Raw genomic sequence first — 23913 nt, 5'->3', positions numbered from 1 at the left:
AGGGTCAGGTACAGGGTTAGATACAGAGTAAAGCTCCCTCTACACTGTCCCATCAAACACTCCCAGGGTCAGGTACAGGGTGAGATACAGAGTAAAGCTCCCTCTACACTGTCCCATCAAACACTCCCAGGGCAGGTACAGGGTTAGATACAGAGTAAAGCTCCCCCTACACTGTCCCATCAAACACTCCCAGGGTCAGGTACAGGGTTAGATACAGAGTAAAGCTCCCTCTACACTGTCCCATCAAACACTCCCAGGGCAGGTACAGGGTTAGATACAGAGTAAAGCTCCCTCTACACTGTCCCGTCAAACACTCCCAGGGGCAGGTACAGGGTTAGATACAGAGTAAAGCTTCCTCTACACTGTCCCATCAAACACTCCCAGGGCAGGTACAGGGTTAGATACAGAGTAAAGCTCCCTCTACACTGTCCCATCAAACACTCCCAGGGCAGGTACAGGGTTAAATACAGAGTAAAGCTCCCTCCACACTGTCCCATCAAACACTCCCAGGGGCAGGTACAGGGTTAGATACAGAGTAAAGCTCCCTCTGCACTGTCCCATCAAACACTCCCAGGGTCAGGTACAGGGTTAGATACAGAGTAAAGCTCCCTCTACACTGTCCCATCAAACACTCCCAGGGCAGGTACAGGGTTAGATACAGAGTAAAGCTCCCACTACACTGTCCCATCAAACACTCCCAGGGCAGGTACAGGGTTAGATACAGAGTAAAGCTCCCTCGACACTGTCCCATCAAACACTCCCAGGGCAGGTACAGGGTTGGATACAGAGTAAAGCTCCCTCTACACTGTCCCATCAAACACTCCCAGGGCAGGTACAGGGTTAGATACAGAGTAACGCTCCCTCTACACTGTCCCATCAAACACTCCCAGGGCAGGTACAGGGTTCGAAACAGAGTAAAGCTCCCTCTACACTGTCCCGTCAAACACTACCAGGGTCAGGTACAGGGTTAGATACAGAGTAAAGCTCCCTCTACACTGTCCCATCAAACACTCCCAGGGTCAGGTACAGGGTTAGATACAGAGTAAAGCTCCCTCTGCCTGGTCGCGGTCCCTGTTGTGTCCTGCTCCTGTGTTGCTCTCTCTGTTCAATGTTCCCTTTTATCCCCCAGGACGCCGTTAACACACAGCTGGAAGGCGACAGACTTCTGAAAATCCGCAGTGTGCTGCAGGATCTCCCCCTGTCCCATTACAGGTCAGTCTCGTCACCGCCAAATATTCGGCCAATGCCCCTCACCGCCCCTTGCCCTTCGGTCAGCGCCTCCCGGCCTGTCCGCTCGTCCCTGTCGGAGCCCTCCTCCGCCCCTCCCGCCTGTCGCGGCTGCTCGACTCGGCCTGGTGCCGCATTCAATCCGGACGGGCCAGTCTACCGGCGATAACTCCTGGCGGTGTTGTCTCCCCGCTGTTTCTCGAACCAACTTCCCACTGGGTTGAACGGTCAGTGGCTGACCTGACGCCCTCTGACCCTGGGCTAGGCTCGACCCCCCGCCCCCCCCCCCCCCCTCAGGTGAGCAGAGGGTGAAAGGTCGAGTTTTTAACCCTCTCCTCCCTTCTCTCTTTTCGCAGGACGCTGGAGTACTTGATGAGACACCTCCTGCTAATGGCGTCCCACAGCTCTGCGACAAACATGCACGTTCGAAACCTCGCAATAGTCTGGGCGCCCAACCTCCTGCGGTAAGGTCGGAGCATACTACAGATCGGGAGATGGCCATTCAGCCCATCGCTGCCTGTGCTGGCTCCGTGAAGCAGAGAGAGAGAGAGAGTGAGAGAGCAGGACAGGGAGAGGTGGAGAGTGAGATACAGAGAGAGAGAGAGAGAGAGAGAAGGACATGGAGAGAGGGAGAGTGAGATACAGAGAGAGAGAGTGAGAAGGACAGGGAGAGATGGAGAGTGAGATAGAGAGAGAGAGAGAGAGAAGGACATGGAGAGAGGGAGAGTGAGATACAGAGATAGAGAGAGAGAAGGACAGGGAGAGATGGAGAGTGAGATAGAGAGAGAGAGAGAGAGCAGGACAGGGAGAGATGGAGAGTGAGATACAGAGAGAGAGAGAGAGCAGGACAGGGAGAGATGGAGAGTGAGATACAGAGAGAGAGAGAGAGAAGGACACGGAGAGAGGGAGATACAGAGAGAGAGAGAGAAGGACAGGGAGAGAGGGAGAGTGAGATACAGAGAGAGAGAGAGAGAAGGACAGGGAGAGATGGAGAGTGAGATACAGAGAGAGAGAGTGAGAGAGCAGGGCAGGGAGAGAGGGAGAGTGAGATACAGAGAGAGAGTGAGAGAGCAGGACAGGGAGAGATGGAGAGTGAGATACAGAGAGAGAGAGAGAGAAGGACAGGGAGAGATGAAGAGTGAGATACACAGAGAGAGAGAGAGAAGGACATGGAGAGAGGGAGAGTGAGATACAGAGAGAGAGAGTGAGAGAGCAGGACAGGGAGAGATGGAGAGTGAGATACAGAGAGAGTGAGAGAGCAGGACAGGGAGAGATGGAGAGTGAGATACAGAGAGAGAGAGAAGGACAGGGAGAGATGGAGAGTGAGATACAGAGAGAGAGAGAGAAGGACATGGAGAGAGGGAGAGTGAGATACAGAGAGAGAGAGTGAGAGAGCAGGACAGGGAGAGATGGAGAGTGAGATACAGAGAGAGAGAGTGAGAGAGCAGGACAGGGAGGGAGGGAGAGTGAGATACAGAGAGAGAGAGAGAGCAGGACAGGGAAGGGAGGGAGAGTGAGATACAGAGAGAGAGAGAGAAGGACATGGAGAGAGGGAGAGTGAGATACAGAGAGAGAGAGAGAGAGAGCAGGACAGGGAGGGAGGGAGAGTGAGATACAGAGAGAGAGAGAGAAGGACATGGAGAGAGGGAGAGTGAGATACAGAGAGAGAGAGTGAGAGTGCAGGACAGGGAGAGATGGAGAGTGAGATACAGAGAGAGAGAGAGAGAGAGAGTAGGACAGGGAGAGAGGGAGAGTGAGATACAGAGAGAGAGAGAGTGAAGGACATGGAGAGAGGGAGAGTGAGATACGGAGAGAGAGAGAGAAGGACATGGAGAGAGGGAGAGTGAGATACAGAGAGAGATAGAGAAGGACATGGAGAGAGGGAGAGTGAGATACAGAGAAAGAGAGTAAGAGAGCAGGACAGGGAGAGATGGAGAGTGAGATACAGAGAGAGAGAGAGAGTGAGAGAGCAGGACAGGGAGAGAGGGAGAGTGAGATACAGAGAGAGAGAGAGAGCAGGACAGGGAGAGATGGAGAGTGCGATACAGAGAGAGAGAGAGAGAAGGACATGGAGAGATGGAGAGTGAGATACAGAGAGAGAGAGAGAAGGACATGGAGAGAGGGAGATACAGAGAGAGAGAGAGAGAAGGACAGGGAGAGAGGGAGAGTGAGATACAGAGAGAGAGAGTGAGAGAGCAGGACAGGGAGAGAGGGAGAGTGAGATACAGAGAGAGAGAGAGAGAAGGACAGGGAGAGATGGAGAGTGAGATACAGAGAGAGAGAGAGAGAGAGCAGGACAGGGAGAGATGGAGAGTGAGATACAGAGAGAGAGAGTGAGAGAACAGGACAGGGAGAGAGGGAGAGTGAGATACAGAGAGAGAGAGAAGGACATGGAGAGAGGGAGAGTGAGATACAGAGAGAGAGAGTGAGAGAGCAGGACAGGGAGAGATGGAGACTGAGATACAGAGAGAGAGAGAGAAGGACATGGAGAGAGGGAGAGTGAGATACAGAGAGAGAGAGTGAGAGAGAAGGACAGGGAGAGATGGAGAGTGAGATACAGAGAGAGAGAGAGCAGGACAGGGAGAGAGTGAGAGTGAGATACAGAGAAAGAGAGAGAGAAGGACATGGAGAGAGTTAGAGTGAGATACAGAGAGAGAGAGAGAAGGACATGGAGAGAGCGAGAGTGAGATACAGAGAGAGAGAGAGAAGGACATGGAGAGAGGGAGAGTGAGATACAGAGAGAGAGAGAGAAGGACAGGGAGAGATGGAGAGTGAGATACAGAGAGAGAGAGTGAGAGAGCAGGACAGGGAGAGAGGGAGAGTGAGATACAGAGAGAGAGAGTGAGAGAGCAGGACATGGAGAGAGGGAGAGTGAGATACAGAGAGAGAGAGAGTGAAGGACATGGAGAGAGGGAGAGTGAGATACGGAGAGAGTGAGAGAGCAGGATTGGGAGAGATGGAGAGTGAGATACAGAGAGAGAGAGTGAGAGAGCAGGACAGGGAGAGATGGAGAGTGAGATACAGAGAGAGAGAGTGAGAGAGAGAGCAGGACAGGGAGAGAGGGAGAGTGAGATACAGAGAGAGAGAGAGAGAGAGCAGGACAGGGAGAGAGGGAGAGTGAGATACATAGAGAGAGAGAGAGCAGGACAGGGAGAGATGGAGAGTGAGATACAGGGAGAGAGAGTGAGAGAGCAGGACAGGGAGAGAGGGAGAGTGAGATACAGAGAGAGAGAGTGAGAGAGCAGGACATGGAGAGAGGGAGAGTGAGATACAGAGAGAGAGAGTGAAAGAGCAGGACAGGGAGAGAGGGAGAGTGAGATACAGAGAGAGAGAGTGAGAGAGCAGGACAGGGAGAGATGGAGAGTGAGATACAGAGAGAGAGAGAGTGAGAGAGCAGGACAGGGAGAGATGGAGAGTGAGATACAGAGAGAGAGAGAGTGAGAGAGCAGGACAGGGAGAGAGGGAGAGTGATATATAGAGAGAGAGAGTGAGAGAGCAGCACATTGAGAGATGGAGAGTGAGATACAGAGAGAGAGTGAGAAGGACATGGAGAGAGGGAGAGTGAGATACAGAGAGAGAGAGAGAGAGAAGGACATGGAGAGATGGAGAGTGAGATACAGAGAGAGAGAGAGAAGGACATGGAGAGAGGGAGAGTGAGATACAGAGAGAGAGAGAGAGAAGGACATGGAGAGAGGGAAAGTGAGATACAGAGAGAGAGAGAGAAGGACATGGAGAGAGGGAGAGTGAGATGCAGAGAGAGAGAGTGAGAGAGCAGGACAGGGAGAGATGGAGACTGAGATACAGAGAGAGAGAGAGAAGGACATGGAGAGAGGGAGAGTGAGATACAGAGAGAGAGAGTGAGAGAGAAGGACAGGGAGAGATGGAGAGTGAGATACAGAGAGAGAGAGAGAGAGAGAGAGCAGGACAGGACAGGGAGAGATGGAGAGTGAGATACAGAGAGAGAGAGAGAAGGACATGGAGAGAGGGAGAGTGAGATACAGAGAGAGAGAGAGAGAGAGCAGGACAGGACAGGGAGAGATGGAGAGTGAGATACAGAGAGAGAGAGAGAAGGACATGGAGAGAGGGAGAGTGAGATACAGAGAGAGTGAGAGAAGGTCATGGAGAGATGGAAAGTGAGATACAGAGAGAGAGAGTGAGAGAGCAGGACAGGGAGAGATGGAGAGTCAGATACAGAGAGAGAGAGAGAGAAGGACATGGAGAGATGGAAAGTGAGATACAGAGAGAGAGAGAGAGAGAAGGACATGGAGAGTGGGAGAGTGAGATACAGAGAGAGAGAGAAGGACATGGAGAGATGGAGAGTGAGATATGGAGAGAGAGAGAGAAGGACATGGAGAGATGGAGAGTGAGATACAGAGAGAGAGAGAGCAGGACAGGGAGAGAGGGAGAGTGAGATACATAGAGAGAGAGAGAGAAGGACATGGAGAGAGGGAGAGTGAGATACAGAGAGAGAGAGAGAAGGACATGGAGAGAGGGAGAGTGAGATACAGAGAGAGAGAGTGAGAGATCAGGACATGGAGAGAGGGAGAGTGAGATACAAAGAGAGAGAGAGAGAAGGACATGGAGAGAGCGAGAGTGAGATACAGAGAGAGAGAGAGAGAAGGACATGGAGAGAGGGAGAGTGAGATACAGAGAGAGAGAGAGAGAAGGACATGGAGAGAGGGAGAGTGAGATACAGAGAGAGAGAGAGAAGGACATGGAGAGATGGAGAGTGAGATATAGAGAGAGAGAGAGAGAGAAGGACATGGAGAGATGGAGAGTGAGATACAGAGAGAGAGAGAAGGACATGGAGAGATGGAGAGTGAGATACAGAGAGAGAGAGAGCAGGACAGGGAGAGAGGGAGAGTGAGATACAGAGAAAGAGAGAGAGAAGGACATGGAGAGAGGGAGAGTGAGATACAGAGAGAGAGAGAGAAGGACATGGAGAGATGGAGAGTGAGATACAGAGAGAGAGAGAGAGAAAGCACAGGACAAGGAGAGATAGACAGTGAGATAAAGAGAGAAAGAGAGAGAGGGAGTGGCAGAGAGAGACAGAGCGGGGGGAGCGAGAGGGAGAGAGAGAGAGAGAGAGACACACACACAGACAGAGAGAGAGAGAGAGTCAAAGAGAGACAGAGAGAGAGAGAGAGAGAGGGAGAGAGATCTTAAAATCACAGTGGATACAGCACAGAATGAGGCCAATCGGCCCATCGTTGCCTGTGCTGGCTCTGTGTAAGAGCTGTCCAATTAACCCCACACTCCCCGCTCTTTCCCCGTCGCCCTGTAAATTTCCCCCTTCGAGTATTTATCGAATTCCCATTTGAAAGTTATTATTGAATCTGCTCCCACCGCCCTTTCAGGCAGTGAATTCCAGATCAGAACAACTCGCTGCGGAGAAAAACATTCTCCTCCTCATCTCCCCCCTCTGGTCCTTTTCCCGATCACCTTAAATCCGTGTCCTCTGGTTCCCGACCCTTCCGCCTATGGGAACAGTTTCTCTCTCTCTCTCTACTCTGTCCAGACCCTTCCTGATTTCGAAACCCTCGATCGAATCTCCTCGCGACCGTCTCTGTTCCGAGGAGAACGAACCCCCAGCTTCTCCAGTCTATCCCCGTAACTAAAGTCCCTCATCCCTGGAACCATTCTGGTAAATCTCCTCTGCACCCTCTCGAAGGCCGTCACATCTTTCTCTAAAGTGTGGTGCCCTGATCCGGACTGAATTCTCCAGTCGTGGCCCAAACAGTGTTTTATGAAAAGGTTCATCATGACTTCCTTGCTTGTCGACTCGATGCCTCTATTTATAAAGCCCAGGATCCCGGATGCTTTTTTAACCACTTTCTCAACCTGCCCTGTCACCTTCGACGATTTGTGCCCACATACCCCCAGATCTCTCTGTTCCTGTACCCCCTTTTAGAATTACACCATTTAAATTATGTTGTCTCTCCTCGTTCTTCCTACCAAAACAGATCACTTTGCATCTCTCTGCATTGATCTGGAACAGGACATCACACTGATCTGGAACAGGGCACCACCTGACACCAGGTCACACACTGATCTAGAACAGGACACCACCTGGCACCAGATCACACACTGATCTAGAACGGGACATCACACTGATTGGGAACAGGACACCACACAATGCCAGGTCACACGCTGATTTAGAAGAAGACATCACACTGATCTAGAACATGAAATCATACTGATCTAGAACAGGGCACCAGCTGAAACCAGGTCACACACTGATCTAGAACAGGGCACCACCTGGCACCAGATCACACACTGATCTAGAACAGGGCACCACACAAACTCTGAGTCACGCACTGATCTAGAACATGGCACCTCCTGACACCAGGCAACACACTGATCTAGAACAGGGCACCACCTGACATCAGGTCACACACTTATCTAGAACAGGGCACCACCGGACACCAGGCAACACACTGATCTAGAACAGGGCACCACATGACACCAGGTCGCACACTGATCTAGAACAGGACATCAAACGGCGCAGTGTCACACACTGACCCAGAGCAGGACATCACACTGATCTAGAACAGGGCATCGCGCGACACCGGGGGGGGGGGCACACACTGATCTAGAACTTGACTTCACACTGATCTAGAACAGGACATCACACGGCGCAGTGTCACACACTGACCCAGAGCAGGACATCACACTGATCTAGAACAGGGCATCACGCGACACGGGGGGGGGGGCACACACTGATCTAGAACTTGACTTCACACTGATCTAGAAAGGGGCATCACACTGATCTGGAAAAGGGCGTCGCACAACACTACGTCACACGCTGATCTAGAACAGGGCATGAGACGACACCCGGTCACACACTGATCTAGAACAGGGCATCGCACAACACCAGGTCACACATTGATCTGGAACAGGACATCACATAACGCCAGGTCACACACTGATCTAGAACAGGGCATCGCACAACACCAGGTCACACACTGATCGAGAACAGGACATCACACAATGCCAGGTCACACACTGATCTAGAACAGGGCATCGCACAACTCCAGGTCACACACTGATCTAGAACAGGGAATCGCACAACTCCAGGTCACACACTGATCTAGAACAGGGAATCGCACAACTCCAGGTCACACACTGATCTAGAACAGGGAATCGCACAACACCAGGTCACACACTGATCCAGAACAGGACATCACACAACACCAGGTCACACATTGACTAGAACAGGGCATCGCACAACACCAGGTCACACACTGATCGAGAACAGGACATCACACAATGCCAGGTCACACACTGATCTAGAACAGGGCATCGCATAACTCCAGGTCACACACTGATCTAGAACAGGGAATCGCACAACTCCAGGTCACACACTGATCTAGAACAGGGAATCGCACAACACCAGGTCACACATTGATCTAGAACAGGGAATCGCACAACACCAGGTCACACATTGATCTAGAACAGGACATCACACAACACCAGGTCACACATTGATCTAGAACAGGGCATCGCACAACTCCAGGTCACACACTGATCGAGAACAGGGAATCGCACAACACCAGGTCACACATTGATCTAAAACAGGACATCACACAACGCCAGGTCATGCATTGATCGAGAACAGAGGCTCCAAACTGATCTAGAACAAGGTTTCAGACAACAGCGGGCATCACACTGATCTAGAACAAGACCTCAGGCACCATTTTTGAAATTAAACAGTTTAGTTTATATTGCTAAGGGAGGGTTAACATTCTGGTCTCGATCCTCCTCCCCCTCTCCCAGGTCCAAAGACATTGAATCGTCCGGATTTAATGGGACAGCTGCATTTATGGAGGTCCGAGTCCAGTCCATCGTAGTGGAGTTCATCCTAAATCACGTGGAGCAGCTATTTGGCCGCAAAAACGTCACCTCAGCTCCAGGTAATCATCGACTGGCGTCTGCACGTCTGTCTCTCCGTCTCTGTGTCCGTCAAGCCCACACCTACCCACCTTCTCCCCAATCCCTCAATCCCTCACCTACCCACCTTCTCCCCAATCCCTCAATCCCTCACCTACCCACCTTCTCCCCAATCCCTCAATCCCACACCGACCCACCTTCTCCCCAATCCCTCAATCCCACACCTACCCACCTTCTCCCCAATCCCTCAATCCCACACTGACCCACCTTCTCCCCAATCTCTCAATCCCACACCTACCCACCTTCTCCCCAATCCCTCCATCCCACACCTACCCACCTTCTCCCCAATCCCTCAATCCCACACCTACCCACCTTCTCCCCAATCCCTCAATCCCACACCTACCCACCTTCTCCCCAATCCCTCAATCCCTCACCTACCCACCTTCTCCCCAATCCCTCAATCCCACACCGACCCACCTTCTCACCAATCCCTCAATCCCACACCTACCCACCTTCTCCCCAATCCCTCAATCCCACACCGACCCACCTTCTCCCCAATCCCTCAATCTCACACCTACCAACCTTCTCCCCAATCCCTCAATCTCACACCAACCCACCTTCTCCCCAATCCCTCAATCCCAGACCTACCCACCTTCTCCCCAATCCCTCAATCCCACACCGACCCACCTTCTCCCCAATCCCTCAATCCCACACTTACCCACCTTCTCCCCAATCCCTCAATCCCACACCTACCCACCTTCTCCCCAATCCCTCAATCCCACACCTACACACCTTCTCCCCAATCCCTCAATCCCACACCTACCCACCTTCTCCCCAATCCCTCAATCCCACACCCACCCACCTTCTCCCCAATCCCCCAATCCCACACCGACCCACCTTCTCACCAATCTCTCAATCCCACACCTACCCACCTTCTCCCCAATCCCTCAATCACACACCGACCCAACTCTTCCCCAATCCCTCAATCCCACACCTACCCTCATTCTCCGCCAATCCCTCAATCCCACACCTACCTACCTTCTCCCCAATCCCTCAATCCCACACCTACCCACCTTCTCCCCCATCCCTCAATCCCTCAATCCCTCACCGACCCACCTTCTCCCCAATCCCTCAATCCCTCACCGACCCATCTTCTCCCCAATCCCTCAATCCCACACCTACCCACCTTCTCCCCAATCCCTCAATCCCACACCCACCCACCTTCTCCCCAATACCTCAATCCCTCACCTACCCACCTTCTCCCCAAACCCTCAATCCCACACCTACCCATATTCTCCCCAATCCCTCAATCCCACACCTACCCACCTTCTCCCCATTCCGTCAATCCCACACCTACCCACCTTCTCCCCAATCCCTCAATCCCACACCCACCCACCTTCTCCCCAATCCCTCAATCACACACCGACCCAACTTCTCCCCAATCCCTCAATCCCACACCTACCCTCATTCTCCGCCAATCCCTCAATCCCACACCTACCTACCTTCTCCCCAATCCCTCAATCCCACACCTACCCACCTTCTCCCCAATCCCTCAATCCCTCACCGACCCACCTTCTCCCCAATCCCTCAATCCCTCACCGACCCATCTTCTCCCCAATCCCTCAATCCCACACCTACCCACCTTCTCCCCAGTCCCTCAATCCCACACCGACCCACCTTCTGCCCAATCCCTCAATCCCACACCTAACCACCTTCTCCCCAATCCCTCAATCCCACACCTACCCACCTTCTCCCCAATCCCTCAATCCCACACCGACCCACCTTCTCCCCAATCCCTCAGTCCCACACCTACCCACCTTCTCCTCAATCCCTCAATCCCACACCTACCCACCTTCTCCCCAGTCCCTCAATCCCACACCGACCCACCTTCTCCCCAATCCCTCAATCCCACACCTACCCACCTTCTCCCCAATCCCTCAATCCCACACCTACCCACCTTCTCCCCAATCCATCAATCCCACAACGACCCACCTTCTCCACAATCCCTCAATCCCACACCTACCCACCTTCTCCCCAATCCCTCAATCCCACACCGACCCACCTTCTCCACAATCCCTCAATCCCACACCTACCCACCTTCTCCCCAATCCCTCAATCCCACACCTACCCACCTTCTCCACAATCCCTCAATCCCACACCTACCCACCTTCTCCCCAATCCCTCAATCCCACACCTACCCACCTTCTCCCCAATCCCTCAATCCCACACCTACCCACCTTCTCCCCAATCCCTCAATCCCACACCTACCCACCTTCTCCCCAGTCCCTCAATCCCACACCGACCCACCTTCTCCCCATTCCCTCAATCCCACACTGACCCACCTTCTCCCCAGTCCCTCAATCCCACACCTACCCACCTTCTCCCCAATCCCTCAATCCCACACCGACCCACCTTCTCCACAATCCCTCAATCCCACACCTACCCACCTTCTCCCCAATCCCTCAATCCCACACCTACCCACCTTCTCCCCATTCCCTCAATCCCACACCTACCCACCTTCTCCCCAATCCCTTAATCCCACACCTACCCACCATCTCCCCAATCCCTCAATCCCTCACCGACCCACCTTCTCCCCAATCCCTCAATCCCACACCTACCCACCTTCTCCCCAATCCCTCAATCCCACACCTACCCACCTTCTCTCCAATCCCTCAATCCCACACTGACCCACCTTCTCCCCAATCCCTCAATCCCACATCAACCCACCTTCTACCCAATCCCTCAATCCCACACCTACCCACCTTCTCCCCAATCCCTCAATCCCTCACCTACCCAAAAACTCCCCAATCCCTCAATCCCACACCTACCCACCTTCTCCCCAATCCTTCAATCCCACACCTACCCACCTTCTCCCCAATCCCTCAATCCCACACCTACCCACCTTCTCCCCAATCCCTCAATCCCACACCTCCCAACCTTCTCCCCAATCCCTCAATCCGACACCCACCACCTTCTCCGCAATCCCTCAATCCCACACCTGCCCACCTTCTCCCCAATCCCTCAAACCCACACCGACCCACCTTCTCCCCAAAACCTCAATCCCACACTGACCCACCTTCTCCCCAATCCCTCAATCCCACACCTAACCACCTTCTCCCCAGTCCCTCAATCCCTCACTTACACACCTTCTCCCCAATCCCTCAATCCCTCACCTACCCACCATCTCCCCAATCCCTTAATGCCACACCTACCCATCTTCTCCTCAATCCCTCAATCCCACACCTACCCACCTTCTCCCCAATCCCTCAATCCCACACATACCCACCTTCTCCCCAATCCCTCAATCCCACACCTACCCACCTTCTCCACAATCCCTCAATCCCATACCGACCCACCTTCTCCCCAATCCCTCAATCCCACACCTACCCACCATCTCCCCAATCCCTCAATCCCACACCTACCCTCGTTCTCCGCCAATCCCTCAATCCCTCACCTACCCACCTTCTCCCCAATCCCTCAATCCCACACCTCCCAACCTTCTCCCCAATCCCTCAATCCGACACCCACCACCTTCTCCGCAATCCCTCAATCCCACACCTGCCCACCTTCTCCCCAATCCCTCAAACCCACACCGACCCACCTTCTCCCCAAAACCTCAATCCCACACTGACCCACCTTCTCCCCAATCCCTCAATCCCTCACCTACCCACCATCTCCCCAATCCCTTAATGCCACACCTACCCATCTTCTCCTCAATCCCTCAATCCCACACCTACCCACCTTCTCCCCAATCCCTCAATCCCACACCTACCCACCTTCTCCCCAATCCCTCAATCCCACACCTACCCACCATCTCCCCAATTCCTCAATCCCACACCTACCCACCTTCTCCCCAATCCCTCAATCCCACACCTACCCACCTTCTCCCCAATCCCTCAATCCCACACCTACCCACCATCTCCCCAATCCCTCAATCCCACACCTACCCACCTTCTCCCCAATCCCTCAATCCCACACCTTCCCACCTTCTCCCCAATCCCTCAATCCCACACCTACCCACCTTCTCCCCAATCCCTCAATCCCACACCTACCCACCTTCTCCCCAATCCCTCAATCCCACACCTACCCAGCTTCTCCCCAATCCCCCAATCCCACACCGACCCACCTTCTCCCCAATCTCTCAATCCCACACCTACCCACCTTCTCCCCAATCCCTCAATCCCACACCTACCCTCATTCTCCGCCAATCCCTCAATCCCACACCTACCTACCTTCTCCCCAATCCCTCAATCCCACACCTACCCACCTTCTCCCCAATCCCTCAATCCCTCACCTACCAACCTTCTCCCCAATCCCTCAATCCCTCACCTACCCAACTTCTCCCCAATCCCTCAATTCCACACCCACCCACCTTCTCCCCAATTCCTCAATCCCTCACCTACCCACCTTCTCCCCAATCCCTCAATCCCTCACCGACCCACCTTCTCCCCAATCCCTCAATCCCACACCTACCCACCATCTCCCCAATTCCTCAATCCCTCACCGACCCACCTTCTCCCCAATCCCTCAATCCCACACCTACCCACCATCTCCCCAATTCCTCAATCCCACACCCACCCACCTTCTCCCCAATACCTCAATCCCTCACCTACCCACCTTCTCCCCAAACCCTCAATCCCACACCTACCCACCTTCTCTCCAATCCCTCAATGCGACACCTACCCACCTTCTCCCCAATCTCTCAATCCCACACCTACCCACCTTCTCCCCAATCCCTCAATCCCACACCTACCCACCTTCTCCCCAATCCCTCAATCCCACACCTACCCACCTTCTCATCAATCTCTCAATCCCACACCTACCCACCTTCTCCACAATCCCTCAATCCCACACCTACCCACCTTCTCCTCAATCCCTCAATCCCACACCGACCCACCTTCTCCCCAATCCCTCAATCCCACACCTACCCACCTTCTCCCCAATCCCTCAATCCCACACCTACCCACCTTCTCCCCAATCCCTCAATCCCACACCCACCCAGCTTCTCCCCAATCCCTCAATCCCACACCTACCCACCTTCCCCCCAATCCCTCAATCCCACACCTACCCACCTTCTCCCCAATCCCTCAATCCAACACCTACCCACCTTCTCCCCAATCCCTCAATCCCACACCTACCCACCTTCTCCCCAATCCCTCAATCCCACACCGACCCACCTTCTCCCCAATCCCTCAGTCCCACACCTACCCACCTTCTACTCAATCCCTCAATCCCACACCTACCCACCTTCTCCCCAGTCCCTCAATCCCACACCGACCCACCTTCTGCCCAATCCCTCAATCCCACACCTAACCACCTTCTCCACAATCCCTCAATCCCACACTGACCCACCTTCTCCCCAATCCCTCAATCCCACACCTACCCACCTTCTCCCCAATCCCTCAATCCCACACCTACCCACCTTCTCCCCAATCCCTCAATCCCACACTGACCCACCTTCTCCCCAATCCCTCAATCCCACACCAACCCACATTCTACCCAATCTCTCAATCCCACAGCTACCCACCTTCTCCCCAATCCCTCAATCCCACACCTACCCACCTTCTCCCCAATCCCTCAATCTCACACCTACCCACCTTCTCCCCAATCCCTCAATCCCACACCTACCCACCTTCTCCCCAATCCCTCAATCCCACACCTACTCACCTTCTCCCCAATCCCTCAATCTCACACCTACCCACCGTCTCCCCAATCCCTCAATCCCACACCTACCCACCTTCTCCCCAGTCTCTCAATCCCTCACCTACCCACCTACTCCCCAGTCCCTCAATCCCATACCGACCCACCTTCTCCCCAATCCCTCAATCCCACACCTACCCACCTTCTCCCCAATCCCTCAATCCCACACCTACCCACCTTCTCCCCAATCCCTCAATCCCACACCTACCCACCTTCTCCCCAATCCCTCAATCCGACACCTACCCACCTTCTCCCCAATCCCTCAATCTCACACCTACCCACCTTCTCCCCAATCCCTCAATCCCACACCTACCCACCTTCTCCCCAATCCCTCAATCCCACACCTACACACCTTCTCCCCAATCCCTCAATCCCACACCTACCCACCTTCTCCCCAATCCCTCAATCCCACACCCACCCACCTTCTCCCCAATCCCCCAATCCCACACCGACCCACCTTCTCACCAATCTCTCAATCCCACACCTACCCACCTTCTCCCCAATCCCTCAATCACACACCGACCCAACTCTTCCCCAATCCCTCAATCCCACACCTACCCTCATTCTCCGCCAATCCCTCAATCCCACACCTACCTACCTTCTCCCCAATCCCTCAATCCCACACCTACCCACCTTCTCCCCAATCCCTCAATCCCTCACCGACCCACCTTCTCCCCAATCCCTCAATCCCTCACCGACCCATCTTCTCCCCAATCCCTCAATCCCACACCTACCCACCTTCTCCCCAATCCCTCAATCCCACACCCACCCACCTTCTCCCCAATACCTCAATCCCTCACCTACCCACCTTCTCCCCAAACCCTCAATCCCACACCTACCCATATTCTCCCCAATCCCTCAATCCCACACCTACCCACCTTCTCCCCATTCCGTCAATCCCACACCTACCCACCTTCTCCCCAATCCCTCAATCCCACACCCACCCACCTTCTCCCCAATCCCTCAATCACACACCGACCCAACTTCTCCCCAATCCCTCAATCCCACACCTACCCTCATTCTCCGCCAATCCCTCAATCCCACACCTACCTACCTTCTCCCCAATCCCTCAATCCCACACCTACCCACCTTCTCCCCAATCCCTCAATCCCTCACCGACCCACCTTCTCCCCAATCCCTCAATCCCTCACCGACCCATCTTCTCCCCAATCCCTCAATCCCACACCTACCCACCTTCTCCCCAGTCCCTCAATCCCACACCGACCCACCTTCTGCCCAATCCCTCAATCCCACACCTAACCACCTTCTCCCCAATCCCTCAATCCCACACCTACCCACCTTCTCCCCAATCCCTCAATCCCACACCGACCCACCTTCTCCCCAATCCCTCAGTCCCACACCTACCCACCTTCTCCTCAATCCCTCAATCCCACACCTACCCACCTTCTCCCCAGTCCCTCAATCCCACACCGACCCACCTTCTCCCCAATCCCTCAATCCCACACCTACCCACCTTCTCCCCAATCCCTCAATCCCACACCTACCCACCTTCTCCCCAATCCATCAATCCCACAACGACCCACCTTCTCCACAATCCCTCAATCCCACACCTACCCACCTTCTCCCCAATCCCTCAATCCCACACCGACCCACCTTCTCCACAATCCCTCAATCCCACACCTACCCACCTTCTCCCCAATCCCTCAATCCCACACCTACCCACCTTCTCCACAATCCCTCAATCCCACACCTACCCACCTTCTCCCCAATCCCTCAATCCCACACCTACCCACCTTCTCCCCAATCCCTCAATCCCACACCTACCCACCTTCTCCCCAATCCCTCAATCCCACACCTACCCACCTTCTCCCCAGTCCCTCAATCCCACACCGACCCACCTTCTCCCCATTCCCTCAATCCCACACTGACCCACCTTCTCCCCAGTCCCTCAATCCCACACCTACCCACCTTCTCCCCAATCCCTCAATCCCACACCGACCCACCTTCTCCACAATCCCTCAATCCCACACCTACCCACCTTCTCCCCAATCCCTCAATCCCACACCTACCCACCTTCTCCCCATTCCCTCAATCCCACACCTACCCACCTTCTCCCCAATCCCTTAATCCCACACCTACCCACCATCTCCCCAATCCCTCAATCCCTCACCGACCCACCTTCTCCCCAATCCCTCAATCCCACACCTACCCACCTTCTCCCCAATCCCTCAATCCCACACCTACCCACCTTCTCTCCAATCCCTCAATCCCACACTGACCCACCTTCTCCCCAATCCCTCAATCCCACATCAACCCACCTTCTACCCAATCCCTCAATCCCACACCTACCCACCTTCTCCCCAATCCCTCAATCCCTCACCTACCCAAAAACTCCCCAATCCCTCAATCCCACACCTACCCACCTTCTCCCCAATCCTTCAATCCCACACCTACCCACCTTCTCCCCAATCCCTCAATCCCACACCTACCCACCTTCTCCCCAATCCCTCAATCCCACACCTCCCAACCTTCTCCCCAATCCCTCAATCCGACACCCACCACCTTCTCCGCAATCCCTCAATCCCACACCTGCCCACCTTCTCCCCAATCCCTCAAACCCACACCGACCCACCTTCTCCCCAAAACCTCAATCCCACACTGACCCACCTTCTCCCCAATCCCTCAATCCCACACCTAACCACCTTCTCCCCAGTCCCTCAATCCCTCACTTACACACCTTCTCCCCAATCCCTCAATCCCTCACCTACCCACCATCTCCCCAATCCCTTAATGCCACACCTACCCATCTTCTCCTCAATCCCTCAATCCCACACCTACCCACCTTCTCCCCAATCCCTCAATCCCACACATACCCACCTTCTCCCCAATCCCTCAATCCCACACCTACCCACCTTCTCCACAATCCCTCAATCCCATACCGACCCACCTTCTCCCCAATCCCTCAATCCCACACCTACCCACCATCTCCCCAATCCCTCAATCCCACACCTACCCTCGTTCTCCGCCAATCCCTCAATCCCTCACCTACCCACCTTCTCCCCAATCCCTCAATCCCACACCTCCCAACCTTCTCCCCAATCCCTCAATCCGACACCCACCACCTTCTCCGCAATCCCTCAAACCCACACCGACCCACCTTCTCCCCAAAACCTCAATCCCACACTGACCCACCTTCTCCCCAATCCCTCAATCCCTCACCTACCCACCATCTCCCCAATCCCTTAATGCCACACCTACCCATCTTCTCCTCAATCCCTCAATCCCACACCTACCCACCTTCTCCCCAATCCCTCAATCCCACACCTACCCACCTTCTCCCCAATCCCTCAATCCCACACCTACCCACCATCTCCCCAATTCCTCAATCCCACACCTACCCACCTTCTCCCCAATCCCTCAATCCCACACCTACCCACCTTCTCCCCAATCCCTCAATCCCACACCTACCCACCATCTCCCCAATCCCTCAATCCCACACCTACCCACCTTCTCCCCAATCCCTCAATCCCACACCTTCCCACCTTCTCCCCAATCCCTCAATCCCACACCTACCCACCTTCTCCCCAATCCCTCAATCCCTCACCTACCCACCTTCTCCCCAATCCCTCAATCCCACACCTACCCAGCTTCTCCCCAATCCCCCAATCCCACACCGACCCACCTTCTCCCCAATCTCTCAATCCCACACCTACCCACCTTCTCCCCAATCCCTCAATCCCACACCTACCCTCATTCTCCGCCAATCCCTCAATCCCACACCTACCTACCTTCTCCCCAATCCCTCAATCCCACACCTACCCACCTTCTCCCCAATCCCTCAATCCCTCACCTACCAACCTTCTCCCCAATCCCTCAATCCCTCACCTACCCAACTTCTCCCCAATCCCTCAATTCCACACCCACCCACCTTCTCCCCAATTCCTCAATCCCTCACCTACCCACCTTCTCCCCAATCCCTCAATCCCTCACCGACCCACCTTCTCCCCAATCCCTCAATCCCACACCTACCCACCATCTCCCCAATTCCTCAATCCCTCACCGACCCACCTTCTCCCCAATCCCTCAATCCCACACCTACCCACCATCTCCCCAATTCCTCAATCCCACACCCACCCACCTTCTCCCCAATACCTCAATCCCTCACCTACCCACCTTCTCCCCAAACCCTCAATCCCACACCTACCCACCTTCTCTCCAATCCCTCAATGCGACACCTACCCACCTTCTCCCCAATCTCTCAATCCCACACCTACCCACCTTCTCCCCAATCCCTCAATCCCACACCTACCCACCTTCTCCCCAATCCCTCAATCCCACACCTACCCACCTTCTCATCAATCTCTCAATCCCACACCTACCCACCTTCTCCACAATCCCTCAATCCCACACCTACCCACCTTCTCCTCAATCCCTCAATCCCACACCGACCCACCTTCTCCCCAATCCCTCAATCCCACACCTACCCACCTTCTCCCCAATCCCTCAATCCCACACCTACCCACCTTCTCCCCAATCCCTCAATCCCACACCCACCCAGCTTCTCCCCAATCCCTCAATCCCACACCTACCCACCTTCCCCCCAATCCCTCAATCCCACACCTACCCACCTTCTCCCCAATCCCTCAATCCAACACCTACCCACCTTCTCCCCAATCCCTCAATCCCACACCTACCCACCTTCTCCCCAATCCCTCAATCCCACACCGACCCACCTTCTCCCCAATCCCTCAGTCCCACACCTACCCACCTTCTACTCAATCCCTCAATCCCACACCTACCCACCTTCTCCCCAGTCCCTCAATCCCACACCGACCCACCTTCTGCCCAATCCCTCAATCCCACACCTAACCACCTTCTCCACAATCCCTCAATCCCACACTGACCCACCTTCTCCCCAATCCCTCAATCCCACACCTACCCACCTTCTCCCCAATCCCTCAATCCCACACCTACCCACCTTCTCCCCAATCCCTCAATCCCACACTGACCCACCTTCTCCCCAATCCCTCAATCCCACACCAACCCACATTCTACCCAATCTCTCAATCCCACAGCTACCCACCTTCTCCCCAATCCCTCAATCCCACACCTACCCACCTTCTCCCCAATCCCTCAATCTCACACCTACCCACCTTCTCCCCAATCCCTCAATCCCACACCTACCCACCTTCTCCCCAATCCCTCAATCCCACACCTACTCACCTTCTCCCCAATCCCTCAATCTCACACCTACCCACCGTCTCCCCAATCCCTCAATCCCACACCTACCCACCTTCTCCCCAGTCTCTCAATCCCTCACCTACCCACCTACTCCCCAGTCCCTCAATCCCATACCGACCCACCTTCTCCCCAATCCCTCAATCCCACACCTACCCACCTTCTCCCCAATCCCTCAATCCCACACCTACCCACCTTCTCCCCAATCCCTCAATCCCACACCTACCCACCTTCTCCCCAATCCCTCAATCCGACACCTACCCACCTTCTCCCCAATCCCTCAATCTCACACCTACCCACCTTCTCCCCAATCCCTCAATCCCACACCTACCCACCTTCTCCCCAATCCCTCAATCCCACACCTACCCACCTTCTCCCCAATCCCTCAATCCCACACCAACCCACCTTCTCCCCAATCCCTCAATCCCACACCTACCCAACTTCTCCCCAATCCCTCAATCCCACACCTACCCACCTTCTCCCCAATCCCTCAATCCCACACCTACCCACCTTCTCCCCAATCCCTCAATCCCTCACCTACCCACCTTCTCCCCAATCCCTCAATCCCACACCTACCCACCTTCTCCCCAATCCCTCAATCCCACACCCACCCACCTTCTCCCCAATCCCCCAATCTCACACCGACCCACCTTCTCCCCAATCTCTCAATCCCAAACCTACCCACCTTCTCCCCAATCCCACAATCCCACACCTACCCTCATTCTCCGCCAATCCCTCAATCCCACACCTACCCACCATCTCCCCAATCCCTCAATCCCACACCTACCCACCTTCTCCCCAATCCCTCAATTCCACACCCACCCACCTTCTCCCCAATCCCTCAATCCCACACCTACCCACCTTCTCCCCAATACCTCAATCCCTCACCTACCCACCTTCTCCCCAAACCCTCAATCCCACACTTACCCACCTTCTCCCCAATCCCTCAATCCCACACCCACCCAGCTTCTCCCCAATCCCTCAATCCCACACCTACCCACCTTCCCCCCAATCCCTCAATCCCACACCTACCCACCTTCTCCCCAATCCCTCAATCCAACACCTACCCACTTTCTCCCCAATCCCTCAATCCCACACCTACCCACCTTCTCCCCAATCCCTCAATCCCACACCGACCCACCTTCTCCCCAATCCCTCAGTCCCACACCTACCCACCTTCTCCTCAATCCCTCAATCCCACACCTACCCACCTTCTCCCCAGTCCCTCAATCCCACACCGACCCACCTTCTGCCCAATCCCTCAATCCCACACCTAACCACCTTCTCCACAATCCCTCAATCCCACACTGACCCACCTTCTCCCCAATCCCTCAAACCCACACCTACCCACCTTCTCCCCAATCCCTCAATCCCACACCTACCCACCTTCTCCCCAATCCCTCAATCCCACACTGACCCACCTTCTCCCCAATCCCTCAATCCCACACCAACCCACATTCTACCCAATCTCTCAATCCCACACCTACCCACCTTCTCCCCAATCCCTCAATCCCACACCTACCCACCTTCTCCCCAATCCCTCAATCTCACACCTACCCACCTTCTCCCCAATCCCTCAATCCCACACCTACCCACCTTCTCCCCAGTCCCTCAATCCCTCACCTACCCACCTTCTCCCCAATCCCTCAATCCCTCACCTACCCACCTTCTCCCCAATCCCTCAATCCCACACCTACCCACCTTCTCCCCAGTCCCTCAATCCCTCACCTACCCACCTTCTCCCCAATCCCTCAATCCCACACCTACCCACCTTCTCCCCAGTCTCTCAATCCCTCACCTACCCACCTACTCCCCAGTCCCTCAATCCCATACCGACCCACCTTCTCCCCAATCCCTCAATCCCACACCTACCCACCTTCTCCCCAATCCCTCAATCCCACACCTACCCACCTTCTCCCCAATCCCTCAATCCCACACCTCCCCACCTTCTCCCCAATCCCTCTATCCGACACCCACCAACTTCTCCCTATCCCTCAATCTCACACCTACCCACCTTCTCCCCAATCCCTCAATCCGACACCCACCAACTTCTCCCCAATCCCTCAATCCCACACCTACCCACCTTCTCCCCAATCCCTCAATCCCACACCTACCCACCTTCTCCCCAATCCCTCAATCACACACCAACCCACCTTCTCCCCAATCCCTCAATCCCACACCTACCCAACTTCTCCCCAATCCCTCAATCCCACACCTACCCACCTTCTCCCCAATCCCTCAATCCCACACCTACCCACCTTCTCCCCAATCCCTCAATCCCTCACCTACCCACCTTCTCCCCAATCCCTCAATCCCACACCTACCCACCTTCTCCCCAATCCCTCAATCCCACACCCACCCACCTTCTCCCCAATCCCCCAATCCCAAACCTACCCACCTTCTCCCCAATCCCACAATCCCACACCTACCCTCATTCTCCGCCAATCCCTCAATCCCACACCTACCCACCATCTCCCCAATCCCTCAATCCCACACCTACCCACCTTCTCCCCAATCCCTCAATTCCACACCCACCCACCTTCTCCCCAATCCCTCAATCACACACCGACCCACCTTCTCCCCAATCCCTCAATCCCACACCTACCCACCTTCTCCCCAATCTCTCAATCCCACACCTACCCACCTTCTCCCCAATCCCTCAATTCCACACCCACCCACCTTCTCCCCAATCCCTCAATCCCACACCTACCCACCTTCTCCCCAATACCTCAATCCCTCACCTACCCACCTTCTCCCCAAACCCTCAATCCCACACCTACCCACCTTCTCCCCAATCCCTCAATCCGACACCCACCACCTTCTCCTCAATCCCTCAATCCCACACCTACCCACCTTCTCCCCAATCCCTCAATCCCACACCTACCCACCTTCTCCCCAATCCCTCAATCCCACACCTACCCACCTTCTCCCCAATCCCTCAATCCCACACCTACCCAACTTCTCCCCAATCCCTCAATCCCACACCTACCCACCTTCTCCCCAATCCCTCAATCCCAAACCTACCCACCTTCTCCCCAATCCCTCCATCCCTCACCTACCCACCTTCTCCCCAATCCCTCAATCCCACACCTACCCACCTTCTCCCCAATCCCTCAATCCCACACCCACCCACCTTCTCCCCAATCCCCCAATCCCACAACGACGCACCTTCTCCCCAATCTCTCAATCCCAAACCTACCCACCTTCTCCCCAATCCCACAATCCCACACCTACCCTCATTCTCCGCCAATCCCTCAATCCCAAACCTACCCACCATCTCCCCAATTCCTCAATCCCACACCCACCCACCTTCTCCCCAATCCCTCAATTCCACACCCACCCACCTTCTCCCCAATCCCTCAATCCCACACCGACCCACCTTCTCCCCAATCCCTCAATCCCACACCTACCCACCTTCTCCCCAATCCCTCAATCCCACACCTACCCACCATCTCCCCAATCCCTCAATCCCACACCTACCCACTTTCTCCCCAATCACTCAATCCCACACCTACCCACCTTCTCCCCAATACCTCAATCCCTCACCTACCCAACTTCTCCCCAATCCCTCGAACCCACACCGACCCACCTTCTCCCCAATCCCTCGATCCCACACCGACCCACCTTCTCCCCAATCCCTCAATCCCCACCGACCCACCGTCTCCCCAATCCCTCAATCCCACACCGACCCACCGTCTCCCCAATCCCTCAATGCCACACCGACCCACCGTCTCCCCAATCCCTCAATCCCACACCTACCCACCTTCTCCCCATTCCGTCAATCCCACACCTACCCACCTTCTCCCCAATCCCTCAATCCCTCACCTACCCACCTTCTCCCCAATCCCTCAATCCCTCACCTACCCACCTTCTCCACAATCCCTCAATCCCTCACCT

At 54.7% G+C, this 23913-nt stretch overlaps 1 protein-coding gene across 1 annotated transcript in view; it reads left to right on the top strand.

Moving 5' to 3' along the window:
• Positions 1–23913, top strand: part of LOC137318327 (rho GTPase-activating protein 30-like) — a 93208-nt gene that overhangs the window by 20227 nt on the left and 49068 nt on the right. Inside the window, exons 4-6 of the mRNA XM_067981213.1 lie at positions 1130–1212; positions 1584–1691; positions 9004–9140. Of these exons, the coding sequence (XP_067837314.1) occupies positions 1130–1212; positions 1584–1691; positions 9004–9140 (328 nt within the window). The remainder of the gene's footprint in view (positions 1–1129; positions 1213–1583; positions 1692–9003; positions 9141–23913) is intronic.

This window comes from Heptranchias perlo, unplaced genomic scaffold (assembly GCF_035084215.1).
Source record: "Heptranchias perlo isolate sHepPer1 unplaced genomic scaffold, sHepPer1.hap1 HAP1_SCAFFOLD_698, whole genome shotgun sequence".
In the NCBI taxonomy this organism is placed as follows: domain Eukaryota; kingdom Metazoa; phylum Chordata; class Chondrichthyes; order Hexanchiformes; family Hexanchidae; genus Heptranchias; species Heptranchias perlo.
This window is presented reverse-complemented; position numbering and strand designations above follow the sequence as displayed.